General features: G+C 42.3%; 1 protein-coding gene, 1 long non-coding RNA gene and 1 pseudogene across 2 annotated transcripts in view; 2 read left to right on the forward strand and 1 right to left on the reverse strand.

Moving 5' to 3' along the window:
• The window catches only part of Grin3a (glutamate ionotropic receptor NMDA type subunit 3A), a 243,367-nt gene extending 234,754 nt beyond the window's left edge, over positions 1-8,613 (reverse strand). The window contains exon 1 of the mRNA XM_055605421.1: positions 7,657-8,613. Within this exon, the coding sequence (XP_055461396.1) occupies positions 7,657-8,355 (699 nt within the window). The 5' untranslated portion in view covers positions 8,356-8,613. The remainder of the gene's footprint in view (positions 1-7,656) is intronic.
• Positions 7,807-10,171, forward strand: LOC129675372 (uncharacterized). The gene is made up of 3 exons (XR_008719911.1): positions 7,807-7,871; positions 9,594-9,715; positions 9,959-10,171. It is a non-coding gene; the product is annotated as an uncharacterized LOC129675372 (long non-coding RNA).
• Positions 10,172-19,269: 9,098 nt separating this feature from the next.
• On the forward strand, positions 19,270-21,063 carry LOC129675250 (non-POU domain-containing octamer-binding protein-like; annotated as a pseudogene).
• Positions 21,064-26,703: the final 5,640 nt, after the last annotated feature.

Below are 26,703 nucleotides of genomic sequence, written 5' to 3' on the forward strand. Positions count from 1 at the left end.
TTGGTATTGGATAACCAATGGTACTCATCCCTGGGTAAGACTGTTTTTCCAGCTCTGAGTATTCCTTAGATGCTTGTAGTCTTTGTGTAAGGCTGAGGCCTCCTGGACATTCCCCTGTTTACTTTAGCATGTCTATGGCTTATGTCCTTGTTCGGCTCATGTTTAGGTAGGCAGTTGTGTTGGTGAGACTTCATGCATGTTGCTTCTGACATTTGTAGGAGACAAGATCTCACTGCAAACTCCCTGTCCTCTGGGTCTTACAAGCTTTCCACTCCTTCTTCTACAATTATCCTTGAGACTTATGTGTGGGAGTTGTTTTGTAGATGTATCTGATGAGACTGCGCTCCAGAACTCTGTATTTTGATTGGTAAAAATGTTTTTAATTTGAGCATTTTAGATATGAGTACGCTGTATTTACTAACTTTCTATTCCATCCAGCTCCTCCTGTAGACCACAACCACACCTATGTCCATATATATATATATATATATATATATATATATATATATATATATAATACATAATATGTATTATATCATACTTAGTCCAATCAGTGTTGCTCTTATTTACATATGATTATGCTATTAATATTTTCATAAATGAAATTTCAGATTTTTTCGGAGAAATATCATATTTTATGTATACTTTGTAGTTTTTTTCTCCTACTTCTCTATGTCAGTATGTATATCCTCATTTTGAATGACTGTACAGCATTCCATATCATGATTTTTCTAAATTCCAGTAGTTGAAAATGTAGCACCTAAAATGTTTCAAACAACTAAAGCTGGAAGTAGACAAACCTCCACCTTTCACCCACCCCTAGTTTACACATGTTGTGACAGTGTCTGGTTTGTTCCATTGTACTCTAATAAACATGCTAAATGCAGAGGGAGCTGCTCATCACAGAGGAAGATGCTCCTTGCAGAGGGAGGTCCCCATTTATTCTTCTGGAGGACTTCTAACTTTCTAGAAGAACGTTTCCCCACTTGTCTGTATTTATAAATTATTCTCTACCTTATAGGACTGAAGGAGATAATGTCATTACACTTGTGCTGAAACCTTGAAAAGTACAGACACTATTAAGACATGTGATGTAACTTTTCCTAGATTAACATTTCAGTATGTAACAAGGAGGTATAATGTAGCCTAACAAGGGAGCCAGCCTACTCCAATCTAAGCACTTAAAGACACATCTTTAACCCTCACAAACCAACCCTGGCCAATCATAGAAATGGTCAGGTTAGATTCTACCTCAAAGCAGAAAGTCTAACACAACAGCTCCCTCAATGCAGGAGGTCTAACATAACCTGAGAAGCTCCCCTCAAAGTTCAAGGAAACTACATAGAGAGAAAACATCAAACTAAACCAAAACAGCAGCAGCAGATCAGAGAAGTTGAAGGAAACAGACAAGAATTGTCTTAGCTTACTTTTCCTCATCTAAATCTCTGCCCTGTCATCTTATGAAGGGAGGAACAGAAAAACACTTGAATATCTCTCACCATCCATTTGAAAAGCAAAGTAGTGCATGCTATGAAACATTATTTCCCTTGCTGAGTCTTAGGAGCACATTTCTTGTGTTGTACTTTTCTCAGTGTGTGGCAGTAGTTAGAATAGGCAGGAGAAAAGACAAGCGGGGTTCTCATCTCTATATTGAGTGCTGTTGCTAAAATGAGCAATATCATGCTGTGAGAGCCCTGCATAGTTACTTGGGGAAGTAACCACTCAGTAGCTGGTTTGCAAATTGTTATCAGTCCATTAAGAAATGAGGTGACTGTGCCAGTTTGAACCAAGCACACTGCGTTCCTCATGAAGAAACACGATATATATATATATATATATATATATATATATATATATATATATATATATATATATATATATACATATATATATATATATATATATATATATATATATATATATATATATATATATATATATATATATATTTGAATAAGCCAAGTTGCACACAATATGAGGGTGGGATGCATTCTGTGTCCATTGACTCCTGAGTGAAAAAAATTGTCTTAAAAAATCTTGTAATGAAAGTGAAGGACTGAGGTTTCTGAAGCTTTGTGTATTTTATATTGTAGTTTTTATGGCAATGTCCAGAGTTTTAGATATTGTTAGGTGTGGCATAAGTAAAATTTTCCATTGGTATAGAAACAGATCTGTGTGTTCCCAGGCAGATATGCTAGCTATCTGTGAACCTAGTTGCTCTTAAAAAAATCAGAAAGTGGACTAGGGGAGGAGAATATGGGAAGAAAAGAGAGGGTGGATGGGTTTGGGAGATGAGGAAGGGGGCCACAGCTGGGATACAAATTCAATAATTTGTAATAAATGATAACAATAACTAAAAAGAAAAAAATCAGAATGTAAGTGGAGAGATATGTGGAGCTCTTTTGACTGATGAAGAAGTAGGGAGATTAAGACTTACCATGTAGCGCAGGCTAGCCTTGAACCCACTGTCTTCCCTCACCTTGTTGAGTATCAGGGTCACTTGGGTGGGTGGCTCCAAGCAGCAGACTCCCTGCTCCTTCTCAGCTCATTGAACAACTGTTTTCTGGCAGTTATCTGGCTATCACACTAGATTTACCTATAGTAATTTTTATTTTCTCATTTGATTTATGAAACAAAGAAGAATGCTAAGAAACAGTCTTTTGATTGACAAGACTAGATGCTCAGAGATAGTGACCTGCCAAGGATTAGGATAGCCAATGAGAGACAGCAGTAGATTAGAAATCTTTTGAGTATTATTTCATAGCTTTTGGGCATTTTTTTCAAAATGGTAGGAGTTTGAGGTATTCATGTAGCAGAACCGAGCAGCACAAACTTGCATGATGCTCTTTGCAACACCAGAAGATGTGAAGCACTAAACACTAACCATTGAAATGAGCATTCAGTTTTTAGTTGAAGTATAAATTAAGTCTGAGACATTGTAGTAGCCAAGGCCAAATATATTCTTCTTAGGCTAGCTGATGTTGATGTAAATACAAAGAAAACTAAACCAATTCCCCAATGAATGGAGTCTGCTATTCTCTTCTGCAGCACTTATTTAGGCTAAAATATAATATTAAGGACATAATTTATCAAATTAAAAAACCTTCCAAATCAATCCCAGGCCTTCAATTCTGATTAAGAACCTGGAAAAGGTCACTAGTAGGCAAAAATTTTGCATCACTTGACATTTAATGTGAAATCACTTATCAAGTTAAAAATAATTATGTGCTACTACCAGTCATGTGTTACAAACCACAGAAAAATTCTTCCTGGAGGCGTGGGGAGAGCGAATGCTGTGCCTCACAGAGTCATGGTTCTCAGCCTTCCTAATGCTGTGACCCTTTAATGCAGTTCCTCTTGCTGTGGTGACCAAAAACATAAAATCACTTTTGTTGGCACTTCATAACTGCATTTTTGCCTCCTTTATGAATCCTAATATAAATGTTTTTGGAGATAGAGGTGTGCCAAAGGGTCATGACCCACAGGTTGAGAACCACTGGCATGGAACAAGTCAAAGAAAACCAACACAACTTACAGCTGCTGTTTGGAAATTAATACCCTTTTTACTGGTCCTCTGGAAGCACCTGTTATACGCTGGAATGATATTCTGCCTCTGTTGCCATGCAAAAATATTGTGTTGTGTTAGCCAAATTTTAATAAACAGCTTTAAATCCTTAGCTTAGTATTGCCAGGGAAAATGAATCATCTAAAATACTAACATGCATGTGGAAATAAATATACTAATTAGCACATATGGCTGATGAGACAAACTCGCAGTTGGTCTGTTCAATTAGAATTGGAAATATTAGGGGATGGGAGGATTATTTCATTAATAAAATGTTTCCCTTGCAAACATGTGGGCTTTGAGATTCCCAGAACCACTGTTTTGAAAAGCCAGGCATGGTGAAGACAGACAGATCTCCAGAACTTACCACCCAGCCAGCCTGGCTTACTAGGTGAGGTCCAGTGAGAACTCTTGTATTCAGCATTAAAATATAAACAAATAAATAGATGAATAAGACAAGCGGTATCTGAGGAAAGACACCTTGGATCTTTGTACACATCTGCACACACATGTATATGTGTGTGTTTAATGTGTATGGGTGTTTGTACATGTACAGAGTTGGACATAGTTCGTGCAGTTACAGTTGAAGCAAATATCTTGGAGCTAAGTCAATTATGTAGTTTCACTAGCTCTAGCTAATGTAAACTGTCATGGTGTTTTAACATTAGATATGTATTTTAGCAAGGACTGTGTGTCTGTCACTAGTTATCGGTGAATTTTTAGTGTTATCTTTGAGGAGACTACACAAAAGACCTAGAATAAATGGCACTGTGGGAAAGGAAAAGAGAGAAAGAACAAACTTCCGAAACCCACTGTAACTTAAATGTGAATAGCACTTGGTTCATGGTGACATCATTATTAGAAAGTCATAGCAATGGAATTCAGAAAGAACTGATCTAAATAAAATGGGTCAGGTTCAGGGACGAGTGTGAATATGGTGGTGAAGTAGAAATATTTTGGATGGAAATGTACTTTGACCCATTCCATGTTGTATTAATCCTTTATTATATGGTTACCATGGCCACATATTTTCCAAAAGTGAATAGTTGACTCACTTAGTTTTGGTGGATTCATTCCTGAAGGAAAGTAGCCCCTTACTACCTGATGACCACCCCTCACTGCTTATGTTTTAATATTTTTGTAAAATTTTAAACACCTATTTTTTTATGTGCTTCTTATGTATGGGTGTTTTCCCTGCATGTTTGTCTGTGTACCACGTGCATGCATGGTGCCCACAGAAGAGGGCATCAGAGACTGGAGTTTAGAGATGGTTGTGAGCCACCATGTAGATGCTAGAAGTTAAACCTGGGTCCTCTCGAAGAGCAGCCAGTACTTGTAACCACTCACCCATCTTTCCTGCCCTGTGTTTATTTTTTCAATCAATAGAATATTAAAATAACACTCTGGTTTTGATAAATCTCATTGCTATCTCCTTCCATTCAAGAGCTGTGGCATGATATTATTAAAAAAAAACATCACTTGTTAATTAAAACCTTCCTATGGCGGGGGAAACAGCAACCCAAGAAAAAGTGAGGGGACAGCTGTTGCTACCCCTGCTATGAAAGCAATTTGGAATTGTTTGAATACATGGCACAGTTTTGTTTTCCTTGGCTGTGTGGGTAAGTCTACTTTCTTCTGGATACTTTATTCAGGCATTGTATAATCAACAAATGAGGTCATTGTTCAATAGGCTCCAAAGACAGTGCCTAAATTAAGCTGATCTTATTTAATGTGTAAAATGACTTTGACACCCTTTTATATCTAGAATGTCTTAAAAAAAAACTACATCAGTATATTAGGGAAAGGCCTACTTTCCAGGAGAAGCCAGAGGAAGAGCAGTTATTAATTTTGCTGGAAGCAGAATTGTGCTTATATCCTAACACTGCACATTACAATGACTTGACATTGAGCAGGACATTTTAAATGCAGAAGATTGCAGAACAACACTTAACTGATATACTGAAAGTAAGGTAAAGCACGTTAGATATGTCTGAATTTAAAATTGCAAGAAGAGATGGAAGGAGAAGTCCTCAGCAGGACAGGCTAGGTCCGAGTCACATAGTGAGGTTTACCATTTAAACACTGGACGACAGTGATTTGAAACGAAGAAGTGAACGCACTTGGCTGCATACTCTCTTGTAGCCAGTTCTCCCTGGAGGATTTCATTCTCAGAGTGGCCTTAAAGCTTGGAAGCTCACTGATTCTAGACGCTGCTTCATGTTTTCGTCCTGTGTCTGCTTTTAGTGTGCTGTGTGCTGCACACATCCATCACAGAACACAGTTTCCCTTCCAAGCAAGGAACAGTAATTTCGGGAGAAATTTCTCACTGTTTAAGAGTCCTGCCAAACAATCTGCAAATGGGAAGGAGTTTGGTGACTGTGACCATTATTGGCAACTTCTGAAAGATTAGGTAATATGCAAGCAGTGATGAACAGCCAGTGTGCTGACTCCTGCATTTTACTAGGTCTGTTTCGGCATATGTGTTAATAATGGTGTGGCCTCTGTATGCAATTTCATGCTTATAACACTTTGGCCACTGGCAATGTTGTAGACTCCTGTTTCCTGTGCTGTTTATGGCCATTCAGATTCAGGTAACAGAAACATTTTAGATAAGAGCTAATTAGCCTGTATTCTGCAGATCAACTCCCTATAGCTCATCACTAAATAGGAACTGCCTGGGTAACTGCCGAAAGGATTTTGTTCTTGTTTTCCTAAGATTTAAAGTGCAAGATTCATCTTCATTTCTAACAGAGGAAAATGTTCGTATTCCCTGAATATTTCAGACACAGATTTTTATCAAACTTTCCATGTGTACAGTGCCCTACTCACTTCTGCCTTTATCTCTGCATATTAAAAGTTCAAAAAGGGAGATTTGAATGAGTGAGGGGAAAAGGGAGGGAGGGTGGGACTGGGGGAGTTGAGGGAGGGGACTTCAATCGGGATATAGAATGAATAAATTGTGAAGAAAAATTTAAAACAGAGGGGGAAAAAAGGAGATTTGAAATATCTTGTCAACCAAAGCACAGAGTGAAAATGATGCTGAAGTCCACATCTAGACTCTTCCTAGCTCAATGCCTATTTGAATTCCGAAACTTTCCTCAGTTTCTTGGTCTTTAAAATGGGATCATTTCATTCACCGGCTTCAGAAATACCCTGGACAAGATGACACGAGTTGGTATGACAAAAAGCAGTTACAAAAGGCAAAGCTGGTGCTGTTGTAAGGGCTTGTCTCCTTGAGTATTGCAGCGCCTCATGCTGCTTGTCAACACTTCAGTCCACAAATAGTTTCTTTGTGGAAAAGATATTTAAGTTTTCTCCAAACCCTTAAAAAAACTAAATCATTATCTGTTTATCCTTAAATGAGGAGAGCAGAAATGGGATCAACAAAGCAATCACGTGTCCAGCCTCTGAGCCCACATCACTGAAGAAAGGCAGGGACAAAGAAGCCACTGACAGGTCTTCCCACCTTCTTTCACGCTCTCAGCAATTCCAGTGGTTTCCAATACCGAGATTGCCAGCCGCTCTTCCTGACCCATGGTTTCTGTACTAGTTGTACTTTAAAATTTACTGAAAGTACGTCAGAGGGATGTGCGTTTCCTTACACCACAGAGCCCTGGCATACCTCTGGAAGAAGTCGAAAAGAGCAGCAACTGGTTTTTCTGTCACAGGCTTTCTGCCCAGGGTAGCTTAAGACAGTGGCGAGCCTGGGGCTCCACCCCCATTCTTCACCCAGCCTAGAACCCTCGATCACTGTCCATGGTTTTGAACCTCAACGTTCAGGTGTCTGGAATACATTACATTTCTCTCAGCTTGTCAAAACATGACACCCTGCTCCCCTCCCCCCAGCACATTATCCCTACTCTCTTCCCTCCATCCGCGACCTCCCTAACTTCGCGTTTCCATCCACTTTTTAATGTCTTCATCTATTTCGACTAAAGTCTTGCAACTTACCACCTTAGAACATAGTCCAAGCCTCAAACATCAAAGTTAAAAAGCCCCGTGCTTTGCCCACACTCTTCCTTCCCTCCCCACCCCCAGTCGGTCCCGACTCCCGGCAGCGCACATCACTCCACGCGCCAGACTCTCCTCACCTGACTCTCCCGCGGAAACTCGTGGCGCACTATGCTGAGCACTGGGATGTGCAGGACAGAGCTGACCAAGTCCAGCTCCATCATTTCGCCCTGGCTCTGGGGGAAGGCAAGCAGCGCCGAAACCCCTTGTACCACTACCGTGTGGCACACGCTCTGCAGAAAGGAGAAAGGGTCACTGCTCCATGGCGAGCTCGGGGAAGAGAAGGGCATAAGCGGTAGGTCTCCCAGGCCCGCCTCAATGGCCATCACTACTTCCAAAGACAGGTTGTAGGGTAGTAGCCCTTCCACACGGTTCAGGTTTTCCACGGCGAACAGGAGGGCATCCCGCGGCCACAGGGTCTCGGTCCCGGCGCTCTCCCCGAGCTTCCGGGAGCCAGGCGGACCCCGGCCATGCAAGGTGCTCCCCAACCAACGTGCGCCTTGTGAGGGTGCCGGTGGCCGCCACGTCCCCGACTCTGGCTCATCCCTCTGGGCACCCGCCCTGCCGCCGTCCTGAGCGCGGCTGGCTGAGCGTGGGGCAGTGGTCCAGGGCTGCAAGTGCACCGCGCCCACCCTCACCGCGTGTCCGATGCGCTTGAGGATCTGGCAGGGTTGCGGGTGCGAGGAGGAGCTGGGCACCCCGGCCAGCACCAGTGCGCAGGGCGGCGGCAGCAGCAGACAGACCCTGCTCAGCAGCCACCACAAACTCAGTCTCCTCATTACTGAGCCCCACAGGAAGAAAGCGCGCCCCCTCCTGCGCCCAGCTCGCCCCTCTGCAGCCGCCGCCGGAGGTCTCTACCGCCTGAGGTCTCTGCCTCCAAGTCCTGCGCGCAGCTTCCCTAGACGCGGTGAAGCGGTCGCAGGAGCTGGACCGGTCCCTGGGCATTCCAAGTTCCAGCCTAGCGGACTCAGGGCAGTGTCGGATGCGGTTCTTGGGCTCCTCTGCCTAGCATTCTCCGCAAGCGCGGCAGGCCGGCCGGCCAGCTCGGGTCACCCGCGGCTTGAGCTCCGGGTCCCTTCCCACCCCATCTGCAGGACTCCTGGGGCTCAGAGTCTGGCCCTGCGAGAAGCCGCTGGACTTGCAAGGGGGAGGCAGCGACGGAGGAGCTGTGCTCTCACTTGGCTGGCTTCTTTTTTTCTTGCTGTTCAGTTCAGGCGACACCCACTTATTTACTGGGGTGGCGGAGGAGAGGGCGTTTACGCCCGGGGTGTGGAAAAGCAGCAGCCGACCCCGGTTCTCTTCTCCGCCGGCCACCGTATCCCGGGCTCGCCAAGCGCCTGCTTCATTTTCCTTCTTCCTTCTCTACTTCCTCTCTTCCTTTCTCTGCCGGGCTTTTCGCCCAGACGCCACCTCCACGGCTTCCTCGGAGGAGCGACACAACTGGCCAGCCAAGGGTGGTTCTGCTCTGAGCGCCAAAGTTCTCCCCGCCTCAGTGGGCGCCTCCCAGCAGCTGAGCCCTGGCGCCAGCCTGTCGCTTGGCTGCGCTAAACGCCCACTGATGGTGAGATTCTTCTGCCGCACAGTCCCGCGCCCCTGCAAAATCCTCGCCCCTCAAACCTGAGACTCCTACTTGGCACAGTTCCCTGTGGCGCATGAGCACAAACTGAGCCTGGGAGAATTCTGAATTCCGAGTCGCTCCAGAAAGATCTGACAACCAATGGGTCACAGGGATAGGTTTAAAGACACTGTGACTTTAAGGAGCTTCCCTTGGCAATGCCACTCTAAAGGGTTTTATAGTCAAGGGTATTAAGGAAAGAGTTATTTACACATCTGATTTCCTCTTGTTTCTCTTTGGAAGAGGAACCTTTGCTTTGTTAAAGGTTTTTTATTTATTTATTTTCTCAGAATAAAAATAAAGTGGACTCGAAACAATTCAAGAAATTAAAGTCAGGCCAGGGAGATGGCTCAGGGTAAAGGCGCTTGTCATAAAGCTTGATAATTGGATTTCTATTCCCAGGTCCTGGCCGTACATGGTGGAAGTAGAGAACCGACTCCAGAGAGTTGTCCTCCGACTTGCATATGGGTGCCATGGCATGCTTCACCAACTCACACCCATCCTGGACATGAAGTAAATAAAATGTAATAAAAAATACTTTCAGATTCTGAAAAACATTCACCAGTTGTCCGTAGTATATACCAAGAAGAGTATACAGTTGTAGTGTCTTGTCTTGTGAGTTCTTCCAGCTATACAGCAACACAGAGGTCAATGAGCCTATTATCTTACCTTTCTCTTCACTGAATAATCTGACATCAGAAAACAATGAAGGGGTTATGGGAAGGCCTGTGGATGCCACACAAATAGAATTTTATTTTATGTTACAGGATCATTTGCAAGGAGGATGGGAGAGATGACTACGTGGCAAATAGCATTGGTGATCAGCAATTCTGAATCTAATACTTCCTCTGGAGAAGCATGACCTCGGCAATTTATTTGACCTGTCCTTGCTCCGTTGTTTGGATCTGCTAAATTATTATGCAAGTACATCAAGCTTTTAACTCCAAAAAAAAAAATAGTTTTGATTCTCGAGCTAAAGTTCTCCTCATGTTTTAAATTTGGGGATAATGAAACTCAAGATAAAAATAAAATAAAATTCTTGAGAAGCTTGCAAAGTGAAGACTGTTTCCCTCAGCACAAAGTAAGTTTTGCAAGATTGAGTTGCTACAGGAAAAAGGGCTCCTCTGACTGAGAGGTAAAAATCATAATAGGGGCTAAATTGGGAGAGAAAGCCCCTGCCCAGCCTTGAGGCCAGAGAAAAAACACAACTGGCAGCAAGCCCTTTAGTTGGACCCCGCTGCTTTAGCTATGAAGTATAGGGTAGAAAGTGTGGTGCCTGCCTGGCAGGCAGATGAGGGTCTCACCTGTGCAGTTAGGGGGTCTGTGCTGGAGTATGTGCACATGGAAGAGTATAAAGTACCGATGACTGTGGCTCAGAGCAGCAATCATTAGCACACAGCATTACATGTGTGTTTAGATAGGGTTCCTGAGAGAGCAGGTGTTGGTGGAGAGTAGCCTGGCCTGACTGTGAAGTGGGTGGAGGATTCATGTCAGGCATCGCGGCTACTCACAAGTTCACCATGACCTTGAGAGAATGGCTGACCTGGTTATTCCCAGGAGAGCAGGTGATCAGCACATTTCCAGAGTTCTGGACAGAGCCGTGGTGACAGCTTTTGAATACTGAATGAATGGAAAAAGAACTTTTGTGTTTCCATGACTTTCCTGGTCCTTTCAGCTATAAGACGTGTGTGTGTGTGTGTGTGTGTGTGTGTGTGTGTGTGTGTGTGTGCAGGTAGAGTTCACTGTCTGTTTTTGTGCTTCTAGCTTTCCTTTTGGAACAGACTTTCTCCCTGAGACTTGGAACTCAATGGTAAGGTTAGGCTGGATGCCCACTGAGATCCATGGGTATTCTCCTGTCTCTCTCTCCTAATGATGGTGTTAAAGGTGTCTGCTGTGCCTGATTTTTATTTTTTTTAAAGTAGATTCAGAAGATTGAGCTCAGGTCCTCAGGCTTCAATGAAAAGCACTTTAATGATGAGCTTTCTCCCCAGCCTCTGTGCCATTCTTTCTCTCTGTCTTCCTGTTGCCACGTGGTTCTCTTGTCACTGCAGAACATCTCTGACATTATTCTTCTCTCTTTTTCTTATCTCTCCTCTTTCCTTTCTTCTTCTTCCTCTCTATTTTTTTATACCCAAAAGATAATAATTTTCAAAACCCTTTCATGATTCAACAATCAGTCCGTAAAATCTACTGTGTACAGGCATGAACACGAGGCCATTGGGGAGGATTATGTGACTAAATCCCAGTTAGGATAAATGAATTCTTTTCTCCCTTCTCAGACTAAGATAGTTAATTTCTCAACAATGTGCTAAACACTAAGCTTATAAGCTAATGAGAGACAGACAACACAGCACACAAATACACATGGGATATGCTGGTTTGTACTCAGGAGAAAAAAAAAACAGAAGGAATAAAAGGAAAGTGTTAAGATGTGGCTGAGTTATGATTCTAGACAGGAAAGCCAGGGAACCCCCTCCCCCCCAAGAACATAGCTTTGGAATAAAGAGATAAAGGGAGGTGCGGGAGAGATGAGTGTGAAGATATGTAGCAAGGGTACCTTAGTGGAGAAAACAACAATTGAAAGGGTTATTAAACAGCAGTGCTTCTGGAGTATTTGAGTAAGAGTGAGGGGTCCAAAGTGCCAGAGCAAGATGACTCACAACAGCCATGGTAGGAGCTGGTGGAAGCAGAAAGGCTGAAGGAAGGTGGAGACAGCAGAAACCAACCATGAACTGTAGTGGGGTGAGAGGCATGATGGCAAAGGACTGAGCAAAAGAGTGTCAGGACTAATTTTTGTTTTGAGACAAGGTCTTCTGTAGCCCAGGCTGGCCTCAAATCAAGGCAATCCTCCTGCCTTACAGCCCATCTCCAGTGCTGGGGTTACAGTCATATGTCACGATGCTCATGAGGACTAATGTAAAAGGATCCCTCTAGGTGTTCTTTTAATGGTACACGGAAGGTAGGCAAAAATGGACACGAGGATCTCAGATATGAGCAGCTGCAACAATGCACCTGAGAGACAACGTCTTTGCTCATCTCATAGCCTTGTCTGGATAGGGTGATCATTCCCCTCCTAATCTACTGAGGAATGCTGGGTTATTGACAAAGTCTTCACACTGTGAGGGGCAGTGCAGCTTGGCAGCGGAGGCTCCTCCCAGCTGCGGCGTTGACAGCAAGTCAGATTCCACATTTGGCTCAGCCAGAGAAGACGGAACTTTGTTTATTTTCTAACTCAGAATGAGAACTACTGATCTAAGAACCCATGTTGAAAGTCAAATAAACAAAACAAATTCAAGTGCTCAATGTAAATGTGCTCTGTGCGCATCTGTGATTTCTGGTGCCAGCAATGGCTGTCGTGAAAGCTGCGACATTCTGGAAGTAGCCCAGGGAAGGTGCCAGTGAAGAATGCCGTGGAGATTCAGAGCTGGATCTTTCCTCTCCAGTATTTCTCCATAGAGATGACATTTGGCTTCCCAAAGCTGGAGTTCCCTCCTCTCTGCATTGGTTGTGGTGACAGCTCTTGACAGTTGTCTATAGAAACTGCAACATGCAAACTCCTGCAAGGCTCAGGTTCCATGGGAGTGGGCGGTCTATTGACACACTTATAACGGTGTGTAAAACCATTCTTTCCATATCCCTTATGCGCTGAAAACTTTCAAGGTATATTCACATCTAGTTTTGGTGGTGATGGCATTCTTTTAAATAAATGGCATCATATATAGCAGGCCCCCAATTATAGGTCTGCTTTTTATAAAATACTAATTTGTAGATTTTTGTTTTTAAATGGCGTAGGAGTAGCTGATTAATAGTGAGGAGTCTGGAATATCTGGAGCTGAATGACCCAAGGTGGTGAAGGTTAGGACAAGTCAGACAGAGAGATGAGGACATGGAAGATGGTGAAGTCCTTGGGGAACCTTAGTTTTTCTCCTGAATAGGTTGAGAAACAAGAGCAAAGGCTAGATTAGTGGAGAGGCAATTTTTTCACTGCATCATTAATGCTAAGGAATAGGAATCAAAGAAGAAATGCTGAGTTACTGATCAAGCCATCATATGGTGAGAGTGAGGGGCAGTATGGCTTCAGCAACCCAAGTCCATCCTGGCAGTATTATTGTTAACAAGAACAACCACAGCTTAATATCTGGATGAAAAACTGTGCCTATCTGTTGGTAATGTATAGCCCCTACTTTGCCTTCTTCCATATCAGCTTCTCCATAGACAATCATTATGCTTTATTTATGGGAATCTTTCAGAATGCGGTAGAGAATAAGATAATAGAATTTTAGTAGAGACTGGGTCTAAAAAAAGAAAAATCAGAGTACTTTAGAGAAACATACCCAAAGGGCTCATCACTCAAGATCCTAATTGTTCTTTTGTTTTTCAAGTTAGAAAAAAAAAAACAAACCTGTATAATACCTTGTACCATTAGTATCTTATACCATTGTCCTAATCTTGACATCAATCATTCTTACTTAGAATGCAAGTATTTGTCTCTGGCATGAACTGATTGGCCTGCTTTTTGATCACCTCCCCCTGAGGGGGCGCAGCCTTACCAGGCCACAGAGGAAGACAATGCAACCACTTTTGATGAGAACTAATGGACTAAGATAAGAGGGAAGAGGAGGAGGACCTCCCATATCAGTGGACTTGGGGAGGGACATGGTTGGAGAAGGGGGAGAGAGGGAGAGGTTGGGAGGGGAGGAGGGAGGGAGCTACAGGGGGGATACAAAGTGAATAAAGCATAATTAATAAAAACTAAAAAATATAAAAATAAATTAAAAATGCAAGTAATTTTCTTGATTTTTGGGGCTATCAGCATACCATACATTAACATAAACAATTATTATAAACTTAACATCTTACTAAGAAGGTGGTGATGCAAAAGGGCTGAGAAAGAAATTAGAGAAACAACACCCTTCACAATAGCCACAAATGACATAAAGTACCTTGGCGTAACCCTAACCAAGCAAGTCAAAGACTTGTATGAAAAAATTTCAAGTCTCTGAAGAAACAATTAGAAGAAGATGTCAGAAGATGGAAAGCTGTCCCATGCTCATGACTTAGCAGCATTAAGATAGTAAAAATGGCCATCTTACCAAAAGCAATCTACAGATTTAATGCAATTCCCATAAAATTACCAACACAATTCTTTACAGACCTGGAAAGAAAAATTCTCACCTTCATATGCAATAACAAGAATCTCCGAATTGCTAAAACAATCATTTTCAATAAAAGATCTTCTGGAGGTATCTCCATGCCTGATCTCAAACTGTGCTCTAGAGCAACAGTAATAAAAACTTCATGGTACTGGCATAGAAACAGAATGGTAGACCAATGGAACTGAACAGAGGGCCCAGAAATAAACCCACACACTTATGGACACCTGATTTTTGACAAAGATGCCAAAACCATACAATGGAAAAAAGACAGCATCTTCAACAAATGGTGCTGGCCTAACAGGATATCTACATGTAGAAAAATGCAAATAGATCCATACTTATCACCCTGCACAAAACTAAAGTCCAAGTGGATCAAAGACCTCAAAATAAAACCAGACACATTAAATCGGCTAGAAAAAAAAAAAAGTGGGGAACACCCTAGAACTCATTGGCACAGGAGACAACTTCCTGAACAGAACACCAACAGCACATGCTCTAAGATCAACAATCAATAAATGGGGCTTCATGAAACTGAAAAGCTTCTGTAAAGCAAAGGACACCGTCATCAAAACAAAACGACTGCCTACAGATTGGGAAAGAATCTTCACTAACCCTTTATCTGACAGAGGGCTAATATCCAGCATATACAAAGAACTAAAGAAGCTGAAAAGCAACAAACCAAGTAATCCAATTAAAAAATGGGGAACAGAGCTAAACAGAGAATTCTCTGTAGAGGAATATCAAATGGCAGAGAAACACTTAAAGAAATGCTCAACCTCATTAGCCATTAGGGAAATGCAAATCAAAACAACCCTAAGATTTCACCTTACTCCCATCAGAATGGCCAAGATGAAAAACTCAAGTGACAATACATGTTGGAGAAGTTGTGGAGAAGGGGGAACCCTACTCCACTGCTGATGGGAATGTAAACTTGTACAACCACTCTGGAAATCAATCTGGTGCTTTCTCAGACAACTAGGAATAGCGCTTCCTCAAGATCCAGCCATACCACTCCTAGGCATATATCCAAAAGAGGCTCAAGTACACAATAAGGACATTTGCTCAACCATGTTGTAGCAGCCTTATTTATAATATCCAGAAGCTGGAAACATCCCAGATGCCCCTCAACTGAAGAGTGGATGCAGAAATTGTGGTACATCTACACAAAGGAGTATTACTCAGCAATGAAAAATAAGGAAATCATGCAATTTGCAGGTAAATGGTGGGACCTGGAAAGGATCATCCTGAGTGAGCTGTCCCAGAAGCACACTGGGACACACACGGTATATACTCACTCATATAGACTTATAGGATAAACCTAAAATCTGTCCATCTAAAGAAACTAATCAAGAGAGAGGACCCTGACTAAAACGCTCAATCCCCATCCCAAAAGGCAAAGAGGATGGACATCAGAAGAAGAAGAAAGCAGGAAACAACCTAGGAACCTGCCACAGAGGGCCTCTGAAAGGCTCTGCCCTACAGACTATCAAAGCAGATGCTGAGACTTATGGCCAACTTTTGGGCAGAGTGCATGGAATCTTATGAAAGAAGTGGGAAATAGTAAGATCTGGAGAGGACAGAACTCCACAAGGAGAGCAACAGAACCAGAAAATTTGAACACAGGGGTCTTTCCAGAGACTCATACTCCAACCAAGTACCATGCATGGAGATAACCTAGAACCCCTGCACAGATGTAGCCCATGGCAGTTCAGTGTCCAAGTGGGTTCTATAGTAAAGGGAACAGGGACAGTCTCTGACATAAACTGATTGGCCTGCTCTTTGATCACCTCTCCCTGAGTGGGGAGCAGCCTTACCAGGCCACAGAAGATGACAATGCAGCCACTCCTGATGAGATCTGATAGACTAAGATCAGAAGTACGGAGAGGGGTCCTCTCCTATCAGTGGACTTGGGGAGGGGCATGTGTGAAGAAGAGGGAGCAAAGGTGGAATTAGGAGGGAAGGAGGAAGGGGTTTATGGGGGGATACAAAGTGAATAAAGTGTAATTAATAAATGTTAAAAAAAATAAAAAAGAAGGTGGTGATGGCAAGAGAAGGCAACATGTTCACTATACCACAAATTGGGATAGGATAGATGTTAAGGAAGACTTTCAGAAGATTTCAAGAATAGTGAAATCATCATTATTTTACAGGTTTTTAGTTTGAGTGACTTCTACATGCCTGCAATATTTCATAGATGATCAAAGTAGAATCTTGCTAAAGGAGCTTGGAAAAGCCTGAGGGATTGGAAATAGGAGAGAAAAAGAATTAGACCCTAAGGTAAAGAAAGGGAAGCAAACATAATACATCTTGTCCAGTTGAAAAGTAGTATCTAGGCATCACACCTCTGTGCTGCAGATCACAGTGGAAAATAACTTTTCTGCATGATAGTCTATTCACAGGAAGCCAAAGGTAGATTACGTTCTATCTACATATCAGGAGATGCCAGTAATGACTTGCCTATGAGAGAGGATATTGTTTTTTTTTTTTTTTTTTTTAGTTATTTTTTATTTTATTTATAACCCAAGGTTTTGTAAAGTAAATAAATTGAAATGAAATAAGGAGGGAGGCCCCCTACAACTGCTCTTCCCAGTCTCCCCTTTTCCTTCCCCTCTCCATTTCCCCCAAGAAAAGGGGAACTCTCCTCCCCCTGTAACAACCCTCCCCAGCACATGGAGTCACATTAGGACTGAGCATATCCTCATCCTCTGAGGCCAAACAAGGTAGCCCTCCCTGGGGGAGGTGATCCAAAAGCAGGCAATAGAGTCCACCTTAGAAACAGACCCCCAATTACCAGGACCCCCATATGAAGACCCACCTTCCCATTGACCACATACAGCAGGGGCCCAGGTCCAGACCATGTATGCTCCTTAGTTGATGTCTCAATCTCTGTAAGCCCCATGGGACTGGGTTAGCTGTCTCCTTGTAAGGTCCCTGGCCCCTCCAGGTCCTTCCATCTTTCCCCCAACACTTCCACAGGATTACTGGAACTCTGCCCCATGCTGGGCTGCAAGTCTCAGCATCTGTCTCAAAGTGCTGCTGGCTGGAGCCTCCCAGGTGACAGTCAAGTTAGACTCCTGTCTACAAGCATAGAAGAGAGTCATTATTAGTGTCAGGGACTGGCTTTCTACAGAGGGGTGGGTCTATGTTTAGGTCAATTATTGGTTGGACATTTCCTCATTCTTTGTTACCTCTTGATCCCTGCACTTCTTGTAGGCAGGGTAGTTTTTTGATCAAAGGTTTTGTTGTTGGTTGCTGTTCCTTTCACTAGTCCTGCCTTCCAAGGAGGTGGTCACTTCAGTCTTCATGTCCCCCCATTGTTAGGTGTCTCAGCTAGAGTCACACTCATATTCTCCCAGTGACCTACCCCATTCAGGCCTCCAGCCTGACAAAGAGATGTAACCTCCAGTGTCCATTCTTGTTTCCGGTCCCCTCCCTGTTCTCACCACATCTGATCCCCAACCTTGTGTCCCTCTCCCTTCCATCTCCTGCCCAGTTCCTGAGAGAGGACATTGTAGTGCCCTTGCTTTAGCTGTCATTGGGGAGTGAGTTATCACTTGTTAGAAGAGGCTGGCATTTCAACATGCACCAGGATTATTAGCTGAGTGATTGGATTTTCCACTTCCTTTCCCAAAGCCTGACGCAGGGAGCTCAAGTGGTGCTTGGAGCTCAATATGGTAGTCTCTCTTGCTCCCTCTCACTTATAGTGATCATTCCAACTCAGTACCAATTCAAATGGCTTACGGATAAAACTTGGGCCATCACATATTGTGGCATTTTTAAAGGCCTTTCCCATGCCCTGTTTATAGCACTGTTTTATAATTGTAGCCAACAGTTTAGGACTTTTCTCTAAAAAATTTTGCCTTTATGGCCCTCATGTTTTTGTACCTGTAAAATGCTTCAAGTAAGAAGAATTGACTTCCTTTCAATAGAAAGAGATTTTGGGAAAACTTTCAGGAAATGTTCAAAAATTACAAAATCTTTGGGGTTTGAGAGATTTTTAAAAATCTTGAGTGACTTATGCCTGCCAGGTGTTTTACATACATGATCTTCTTATTCTGTGAACACAGTACTATTCTTGTTTTATAGATAATGAAATTGAGGGTTGGTACGGCTGAGTCATTGCTTGCAAGCCCAGCTAGGAACCTCCTGCTTCTAATCGCAATTTCATTACATCTTCACTTTCAACATGAATGGAGGCATGAAGGTGAGGCCTCGCTGATGGTAGAACCATTGCCTTACTGGAATACTGGGATAGCTATAACTATGGAGACATTATTTATCAGAACATAGACATGAATACTTTAAAACCTTAAAAATGTATGGAGACACTGGGAATATTTTTCTTACTGCTTAATATCACACAGACAGGCACCAGGAGCTCCAGGTATGCATGATGAATGGACTTTGGCTTCACAGAGCTGTCCCTCATGTCATTTCTGGGTTCTACAGTTGATGCAGGATGGAAATCTCATCAGTGTGTCTAATCTTCTGAGGTCTGAAGTGCTCTTTGAAATAAAGTTCAGTTTTATAGATACTGTTGCAGAATGTGAATGAATTGTCTCTGAATGTGAAACTGTACATTTTACTGTGGGGTGCTGTCATTGGGATTAAAACTCAATCTGCCCTCAGTACACATACAGCAGTTCCTCCATTGCAATACCTACAGTGGAGAGGAGCCTGAACCAGAGTGACTTAATAGCAGTCTGTAGCTAATTGCTTATGATCATATGGAACTCTCCCAAGACTCAATGGGAAAACGTTGTCTCCCATTAAGAAGCAAGTCTAGCTTTTCTCCGGATGGTGGAGACCTTGCAGAATTGCAGTTATTCTGAGCAAAGAACTGTGGGCAGAGGAAGTTCAGGTTAGAGAGGACTGGGAGACAGACGCTTTGCCGTGTTCATGTCAAAGTCAAGGGAGCAGAAATGCAGAGCAATAAAGCCTTGAGCCTGGAGAAGCAGAACCACATTTCTAGGAAGAACCGTCAGCATCATCATCACCATCAGCCTCTGCCACCATCACTTCCACTGCTGCTGCTGCAAGCACTCCCACCAATGGCCAGCAAGCCAGAAGCCAGAATGAAGGCTTGACTATGGATCTAAAGAATTTTAGGAAACCAGTAGAGAAGACCTTCACCCAGCCATCCCTTCCTCCCTCTTCTCCTATGCCCCACCCCAGTCCAATGATAGGGTAGGTCCTCCTCTCCTTCCATCTGACCCTAGCCTATCAGGTCTCTTCAGGAGCCTATCACAGAGGACCTCTGAAAGACTCTACCCAGCAGGGTATCAAAACAAATGCTGAGATTCATAGCCAAACTTGCAGAGTGCAGGGAATCTTATGAAAGAAGGGGGGAGAGAGTAAAACTTGGAGAGGACAGGAGCTCCACAAGGAGAGCAACAGAACCAAAAAATCTGGGCACAGGGGTCTTTTCTGAGAATGATACTCCAAACAAGGACCACGCATGGAGATAACTTAGAACCCCTGCACAGAAGTAGCCCATTGCAAGCTCAGTGTCCAAGAGGGTTCCCCAATAATAGGAACAGGGACCATCTCTGACATGAACTCATGGGCTGGCTCTTTGATCACTTCCACCTGAGGGGGGAGAAGCTTTACCAGCCCACAGAGGAAGACAAAGAAGCTTTTGTGTTTAAGGAGAAAGGCTTCGGCTTTCTTCACTAGGAAGCATGAGCCCTAGCAGAAATTGCCAGACTGGAGCGGGACAATGCGCTCCGAGGAAAGCAGCTGCGTGTAAGCTTTGCCTGTCATAGTGCATCCCGTACAGTCCACAACCTTTCTCAGTATGTGTCCAACGAACTGCTGGAAGAAGCCTTTTCTGTTGGGCAGGTGGAGAGGGCTGTGGTCATTGTGGAGGACCGAGGAAGGCCCTCAGGAAAGGGCATTGTTGAGTTCTCAGTGAAAGCAGCTGCTCAGAAAGCTCTGACGATGCAGTGAAGGGTCCTTCTTGCTAACCACATTTTCTCAGCCTGTGACGGTGGAGCCTAGGGACCAGTTGGATGATAAAGAGGGACTTTCAGAGAAGCTGGATAGGAAAAAACCCAGCAACTTCACAAGGAGCGAGAGCAGCCAACCGGGTTTGCACAGTTTCCGTCTTTTGAGTATGAGTATGCCTTGCGTTGGAAGGCACTCATTGAGACCGAGAGGCAACAGCAGGATCAAGTGGACCGAAACATCAAGGAGGGTCATGAGTGGCTGGGGATGGAGATGGAGGTAGCATTCCATGAGCATCAGGTTATGCGAATGAGGCAGGATTTGATGAGGTGTCAATAACCAAGAGGTTCAGAAATGAAAACAGCTAGAGTTCAGTCAGGAGTAGGAGAGCAGGCACTCTGAGGAAGAAGTGATGTGGTGGCAACAAGAAGGAACGATGTGACGACAGCAGGAAGGATTCAAGGGAACCTTCCCTGATGTGAGAGAACAACATATACGATGGGTCAAATGGCTATGGGAAGGAAGTACTTACAGACATGAACAGTAGAGGCGCCATGCTCTCTGCTCCTGTGCCAAGTGGTACTCCAGCTCCTCTACGACCCGCCGCTATGATGCCAGATGGGACCCTGGGATTGACCCCACCAACAGCTGAATGTCTCAGTCAGGCTGCTACAATGGAAGGAATTGAAACAACTGGTGTAGCTCCTCTTGTGTTCAACCGTCCAGCTCCGGGAGCTGAATTTGCTCCAAATAAATGCCGCCAATGTTAAATAAAGTTTCAGTGTCTAATTTCCCAGCCCTTAAAAGAAGATCTCTTTATGGACTAGCCAGAATTCCAGTCTGGAAAGGTGTTAGAGATCCTTCCCAATAGCTAGGTCTTCCCTACCTGTGCTACTCTAGGGAGTATGCTTGGAGGCAGAGGGCAAGGGAGGGGTGGTATTCAACAAATCAAAGTCTGGTATATTGCCTTATTAAGTCTGGTGCATTCCTGAAGTATATGGATAGCTGAGGGCCTGGAGAACCATAGAAAAATGGACTCCATTAATGTGATCATTCCTATTCTCTCTCTTTCTTTCTCTCTTTCTCTCTCTTTTTCTTTCTTTCTTCCTTCCTTTCTTCCTTCTTTCCTTCCTTTCTTTCTCTCTTCCTTTTCTTTTCTTTTCTTTCTCCATCTATTCCATTTTTATTTCCGTCAACCCCAGAGACACTGCCATAAATACCACAAAACTTAAATATCCTCCAATGACCTAGCCCAATTCCTCCACTCCTAGGTGAGAGTTCAGACAAATGTCCACACAGGTTACAGCATGAATGGAGTTCTGTTATATCTCATATATGACCCCTTCATGTCGTAAGGAAGACAATTTCTCTTAGAGGTTTTCATTTTACTGTATCATTAAAAACAGCTTATGTTATCTTGTCTTCTTCTTTTTCTTGGGTAAGGACTACCCAAGAATGAAGGACTTTTTGTGTCTACATGTTGCTGTTCACAGCTTTTCTATATAGGCCTATTACAATCCTGGGAACAGGGTTGCTGTGTGTTGAAGGTCTGACAGTTACTCTAAGCCTTGCCTATCTTAGGTAGCTACCCTGTGCATTTTTTATTGGTGTACTATGATTTGTTCCTGATATCTTCAGTTTCAAGTTTTCTGAGAAATGGAGCACTGATGCAGCATCACCTTATTAAAATACACTTGAAGGCTAACAAAACAAAAAAACAGAACACAAGTCTAAAGAGACTGATTTGGATGAAGTAAGATGTAAACAACAATATTATTTGTAGTGTTCTGAAATACGATGCTAACTCCCTTTTGAAAAGCTTTAAACATTATTTTGCAGATTGCCCCTCACTCCCAGCCACATTGTCTCTATGTAAAAAGAGAGTAAACATATTAATGTATTTATATAGTTTTAAATTTGTTATGAGTAGCTGATGCCTCAGGCAGACTCTGTAAGTGAAAGACGAGGATTCCATAGCTAACAGCAGATATTAAGCTAAAACCATGCTTCTTCCATAGCAGTGAAAGCATGGAAGCAACACTGTTACTACCATTGACATGGAGGAGTAAGGGCCATTCACATTTCTTCTCTTATCTGCTCCTAAGCAAGACTTCTGCTTTGTTCTGACATTTAATGCTGTTAAGATGAGGGCTAAGCATTTTTCTTCTTTTAGAATGAAAATATTCACCACCTATTTGTTTATAACAGTCATCTCTGCCTTAACCATTATTCATGCTTTTTTTTTTTTTTTTAAATGGAAGACTTGCAGATTCCTCTGGACTCGGTAGATTTTTCTCCTGAAAGTCCCCCATCTTCTAATGGGTAGACTGTCATGTTTCTGTAAGTTTGGAAAATGGTCTTTGGCAAAAGCAATCTTCATTTTCTATCATATCAGCTATTCCAGTGTATTCTTTTAGTCTCTTTACTCCCTGCTGTTTTTAAAATCAAACTGTGATTTTTGTGGCTTATCATCCTCTCCATCATAGGGTTTAAATTTGCTATTATGTTTTCTTTGAAGCTGGTATCTTTTCCAGTGCCAAAGCACATTCTTTTAACTCCAAATGTGGGTAGCTAGGAATAGATACAAGGTGTCATATGAGTGAGTAGTGCAGGTATAGAGAAGTATGTGGTACACTAGGCAAAGAAGAACGCCTATAGATATTTGCATCTAGTTCTCATGTGACTAGCAAATCTATGTATTTATAACATTCATTTTGAAATGTTACCATGGCTTGTGCATCTTCCTAGAAAAGGAATGTGGTTTAAAGTAATGAAATTAGCTTTTGGCTATATTTTTCACATGGTTATAAATCATGATAAGTCACATTGGAACTTTTGAATTTATTAAGAAACTCTTTAGCAAGCACTAATGTATGAAAATGTAAAATTCAATACAGGTATGATGATTCGAACAAGAATGACCCCTATCTGCTCATCTATTTGAACACTCTGTCACCACAGAGAGTCATTATTTGAAAGGATTAAAAGTGTTAAGGGTGTGGCTTTGTTGGAGGAAGTGTGTCACTGGGGGTGGGCTGAGGTTTTAAAAGTCCATCCCAAACCCAGAATTTATTTCTCTTTGCCTGCAGATAAGGTTGAACCACTCCCAGCTTCTGAAACTGTGAGCAGGCACTCAATTAAATGCTTTCTACTGTAAAAGCTGCTGTGGTCATAGTGTCTCTTCACAGCAAAAGAATAGTGACTAAGACAACAGGTATAACAAAAATGCAATAATTTAGCAGTATGTTCAGATTGAGTTACTAGTCTCAGTTTTTTATTCTTTTTGGTGGTAAAATGACTATATGCTATAATGTATGTGTATCTCCAGTTCTTGACTTGGAATGCTGAGAAGAAATGACCCCAGACATGGACCAAAGTAAGGATACAATGGAAATCCATGTTGGTGAACTAATGAGTTTTATTGTGGTTACACAGAAGCATGGGTGAGGGGCTACTTGTAGGAGCAGAAATAACTCAAAGACAAACTCATTGCCAAAATCCTAGCCCAGCATGGGTGACAGCTCAGGAATAGCTGAAAACTGGGAGCTCAGAACATCACTTTCAGACAGTTTGACAGACTGAAGTGTGTCCCTTTCAGGCAACTCAGGTGGTCAAGCTCTCCTAGGGAGCTTGGCAGGTATGCCATGTTCAAGTAGCTCAGCATGTCTGAGAGTCTCCTAAGCAGCCTGGTAGGTCTTTGTCTCTTTCAAATGGCTTGGTTGGTCTGAAAGTGTATCTCAACAGTCCTTACTAAAAATATACTCTTGGAGAGGGGGAGGTCTAGTGTATTTGTTAAGTTTTAGGGACTGCCTGAGGACTATGAGTTGTTTTCTTCATGAACTTTTTTTTTTAATTTTATTTTTTTCTTATCAGTTACAATTTATTAACTCTGTATCTCAGCCGTGTCCCGATCCCTCTTTCCCTCCCAGTCCCTCCCTCCCTCCCTCATCTCCACCCTGCCCCTTGCCAAGTCCACTGATAGGGGGGACCTCCTCCCCATTCATCTTCATGAACTTTAAAATCCCTGCAGGTTGGAATGTTTTCACCTCTCCTTAGAACATGCTGCTATTTCACCCCAGCCTTCTTTAACATTTTGTGTCTCAATGAGCTTCCTTTCAATTTGGAGAGTTTTAATTTTAAAGGAGATTGTTATACAACACTTAGCCAACAAACTGAAGGCTTGGATCAATGGATTTTAGTGGATGTGATGTAAGCAAGGTCTTAAAATGCACATGTAGTGTTTTGGCTTTATAGAACTTCTGTCTTTTTCTTTTTGTTTTTCTCAGTGGAAACTATTCTTTAGCTTGTTGCCATCTCAATAACCATGAAGAGAAATTAACAACAACAACAACAAAACTACATTTAAATCTAAATGTAGCAGACAAGTCCAACTGATTCCAGTGAACAACAGTAGAGAGAGAAAGAGAGATATTTTTTTTTTGTCTCTAAGACTTTGAGATTCTGTATTATGGAAGAAAGTAAGCAATGCATATGGATGAAGTTGTAGAGAAACTTTCATGAGATGCATCCTGCCCACTTTTTTAGATAAAATATTTCAAAACAAGTCAAGTAGTTTGGGTCAATTTCTGTAAAATTGAGTATAATAGAGATTACAAACCATCAAGATATAAAATCAGTCATTATCTCACATCAGAAGCAAGCCTGTTGATTTATACAGTGTCCAGAATCAGTAGAACTACCTTAAGATAAGCATAAAGCCAGTCTTAAAGCCAATGAGATTTGTATTGTGTTTGTTTCAAAAAGTAGGAGCAAAGATAAAGAATAGTAATATTTAAATATATTTTCTCATTCCTTTTCTTATTTATCACTACTGCTTCCACATACTTTTTGTTCCTGAACTGTTCTCAAAGTTTTCAGACCTTTCCCTATTTAAAGATTTCCCAGACATAGCCTGTGGCCTTAAAATTTTTATATTTACCTTTCTTCTGGATTCTCTGTCATGAGCCCCCCAGAGAACACATACAAGAGAACTGACAGGAGGATGAGGACTTCAAATTCAACTCTGCTTTAGTAGGCAGAGCCAACTCCGGGTAGGAAAGGGCCAGGCAAGCTTGTAGTTTAATAACTGCTGACATGCACTTGTAGAAAGTAAATTTACTCTGTGTTAGAGTTATGGAAGATATTTTGCATAGACCGCAAAATTTGTAACTGAAATCAAGTGTGGTGGATGAGACCTGCAGTCTCAAAACTCTAGAAGCTAAAGCAGGAAGATTGCTGTTTGAAGCCAGCCTGAGCTATGCAATAAGTTCCAGACTAGCTTAGTTTACAGTGTGAGACATTGTCACAAAAAGAAAAAAAAAAAGAAATAAATGAGACTTAATATGTGTTGGGGAACTTAACTGCCTCAACAAAGCAGATTAAAGAGATATGAGAAATATTTGAGATGAAAAAACTTTATTGGTTTTAATTGAGTTCTTTACATGCATTTAAATACAAGAAACCAATGGGAAAATGTTAGATCACTTAAAAACATAATTTCTGATAGAAATCAGAAAAAGGGATGGCAGCCTGATAAGACAGAGGCTAAATAGGTTATTAATATATGCACACATACATGAATGTATAATTTTTTTCTCATAGTAAAAATAATGGTTCCTAAATCAGATATGCACCAGGTGAGTAGTACTTTGAACTGCAGAAATGTTATTTCACTTCTCTGTAACGAAAACTGAATTAACTTTTTTTTTTTTCAGTTTTCTGTTTTCACTGATAGTAGAAACTTAAATAGGCTGTTGGATGGGGTCTGCTTTGATTGGTTAAGCTTAGTGCTACAGAATTCTTTCTCCTTCTCTCTAGCTCTCCTTTTCCAAAATGTGACCTTATAAATTGTTCTGGCATCAGAGAGGGAAGCCAGCTCTGTGGGCACTTGCCTCTGTGGTGGCCTCTACTGACAGCTTCTAATGCTGCCCTGTATCTTCTGTGGAAGCTTTAAGGTCTTCACCCTCCAGGGTCCTTCAAGTCATTGGCTCTGTTACTCACTTTTTTTCTGAGACTCACCTCATCAAACCTTGGTTGAGTGGAAATTGAGGACTCTGTCCCAAGCTCTCTGTCTAGACACTACTGTCAGCTCTTTTCATGGTTAAGACAACTTCAGACTTGAGGCCCCTCCCATGTCTTCCAGTCTAACAGGCTGTTATACAATGTGCTAGACAAAAGTTGTTTCTGATGGAAAATCCTTGTCACCCATTTGGGTATTCATCTCTTTCTCCTACATGGATATCAACCTTCTGTTACCTTTTCATTGATGTTGATGACCAATTATAAAAAAAAAAAAAATTATCAGCCTGTCATGAAAGAGGAGGCTGAAAGAATATAAGATCCGGGGGGTGGGGAAGAGTACTGTGCAGTGCTGTCTTCTGGATATGACATGGCTTTTGTATTTATGAACT

The sequence above is a fragment of the Psammomys obesus genome, unplaced genomic scaffold (genome assembly GCF_907164565.1).
Source record: "Psammomys obesus unplaced genomic scaffold, mPsaObe1.curated_primary_1811, whole genome shotgun sequence".
In the NCBI taxonomy this organism is placed as follows: domain Eukaryota; kingdom Metazoa; phylum Chordata; class Mammalia; order Rodentia; family Muridae; genus Psammomys; species Psammomys obesus.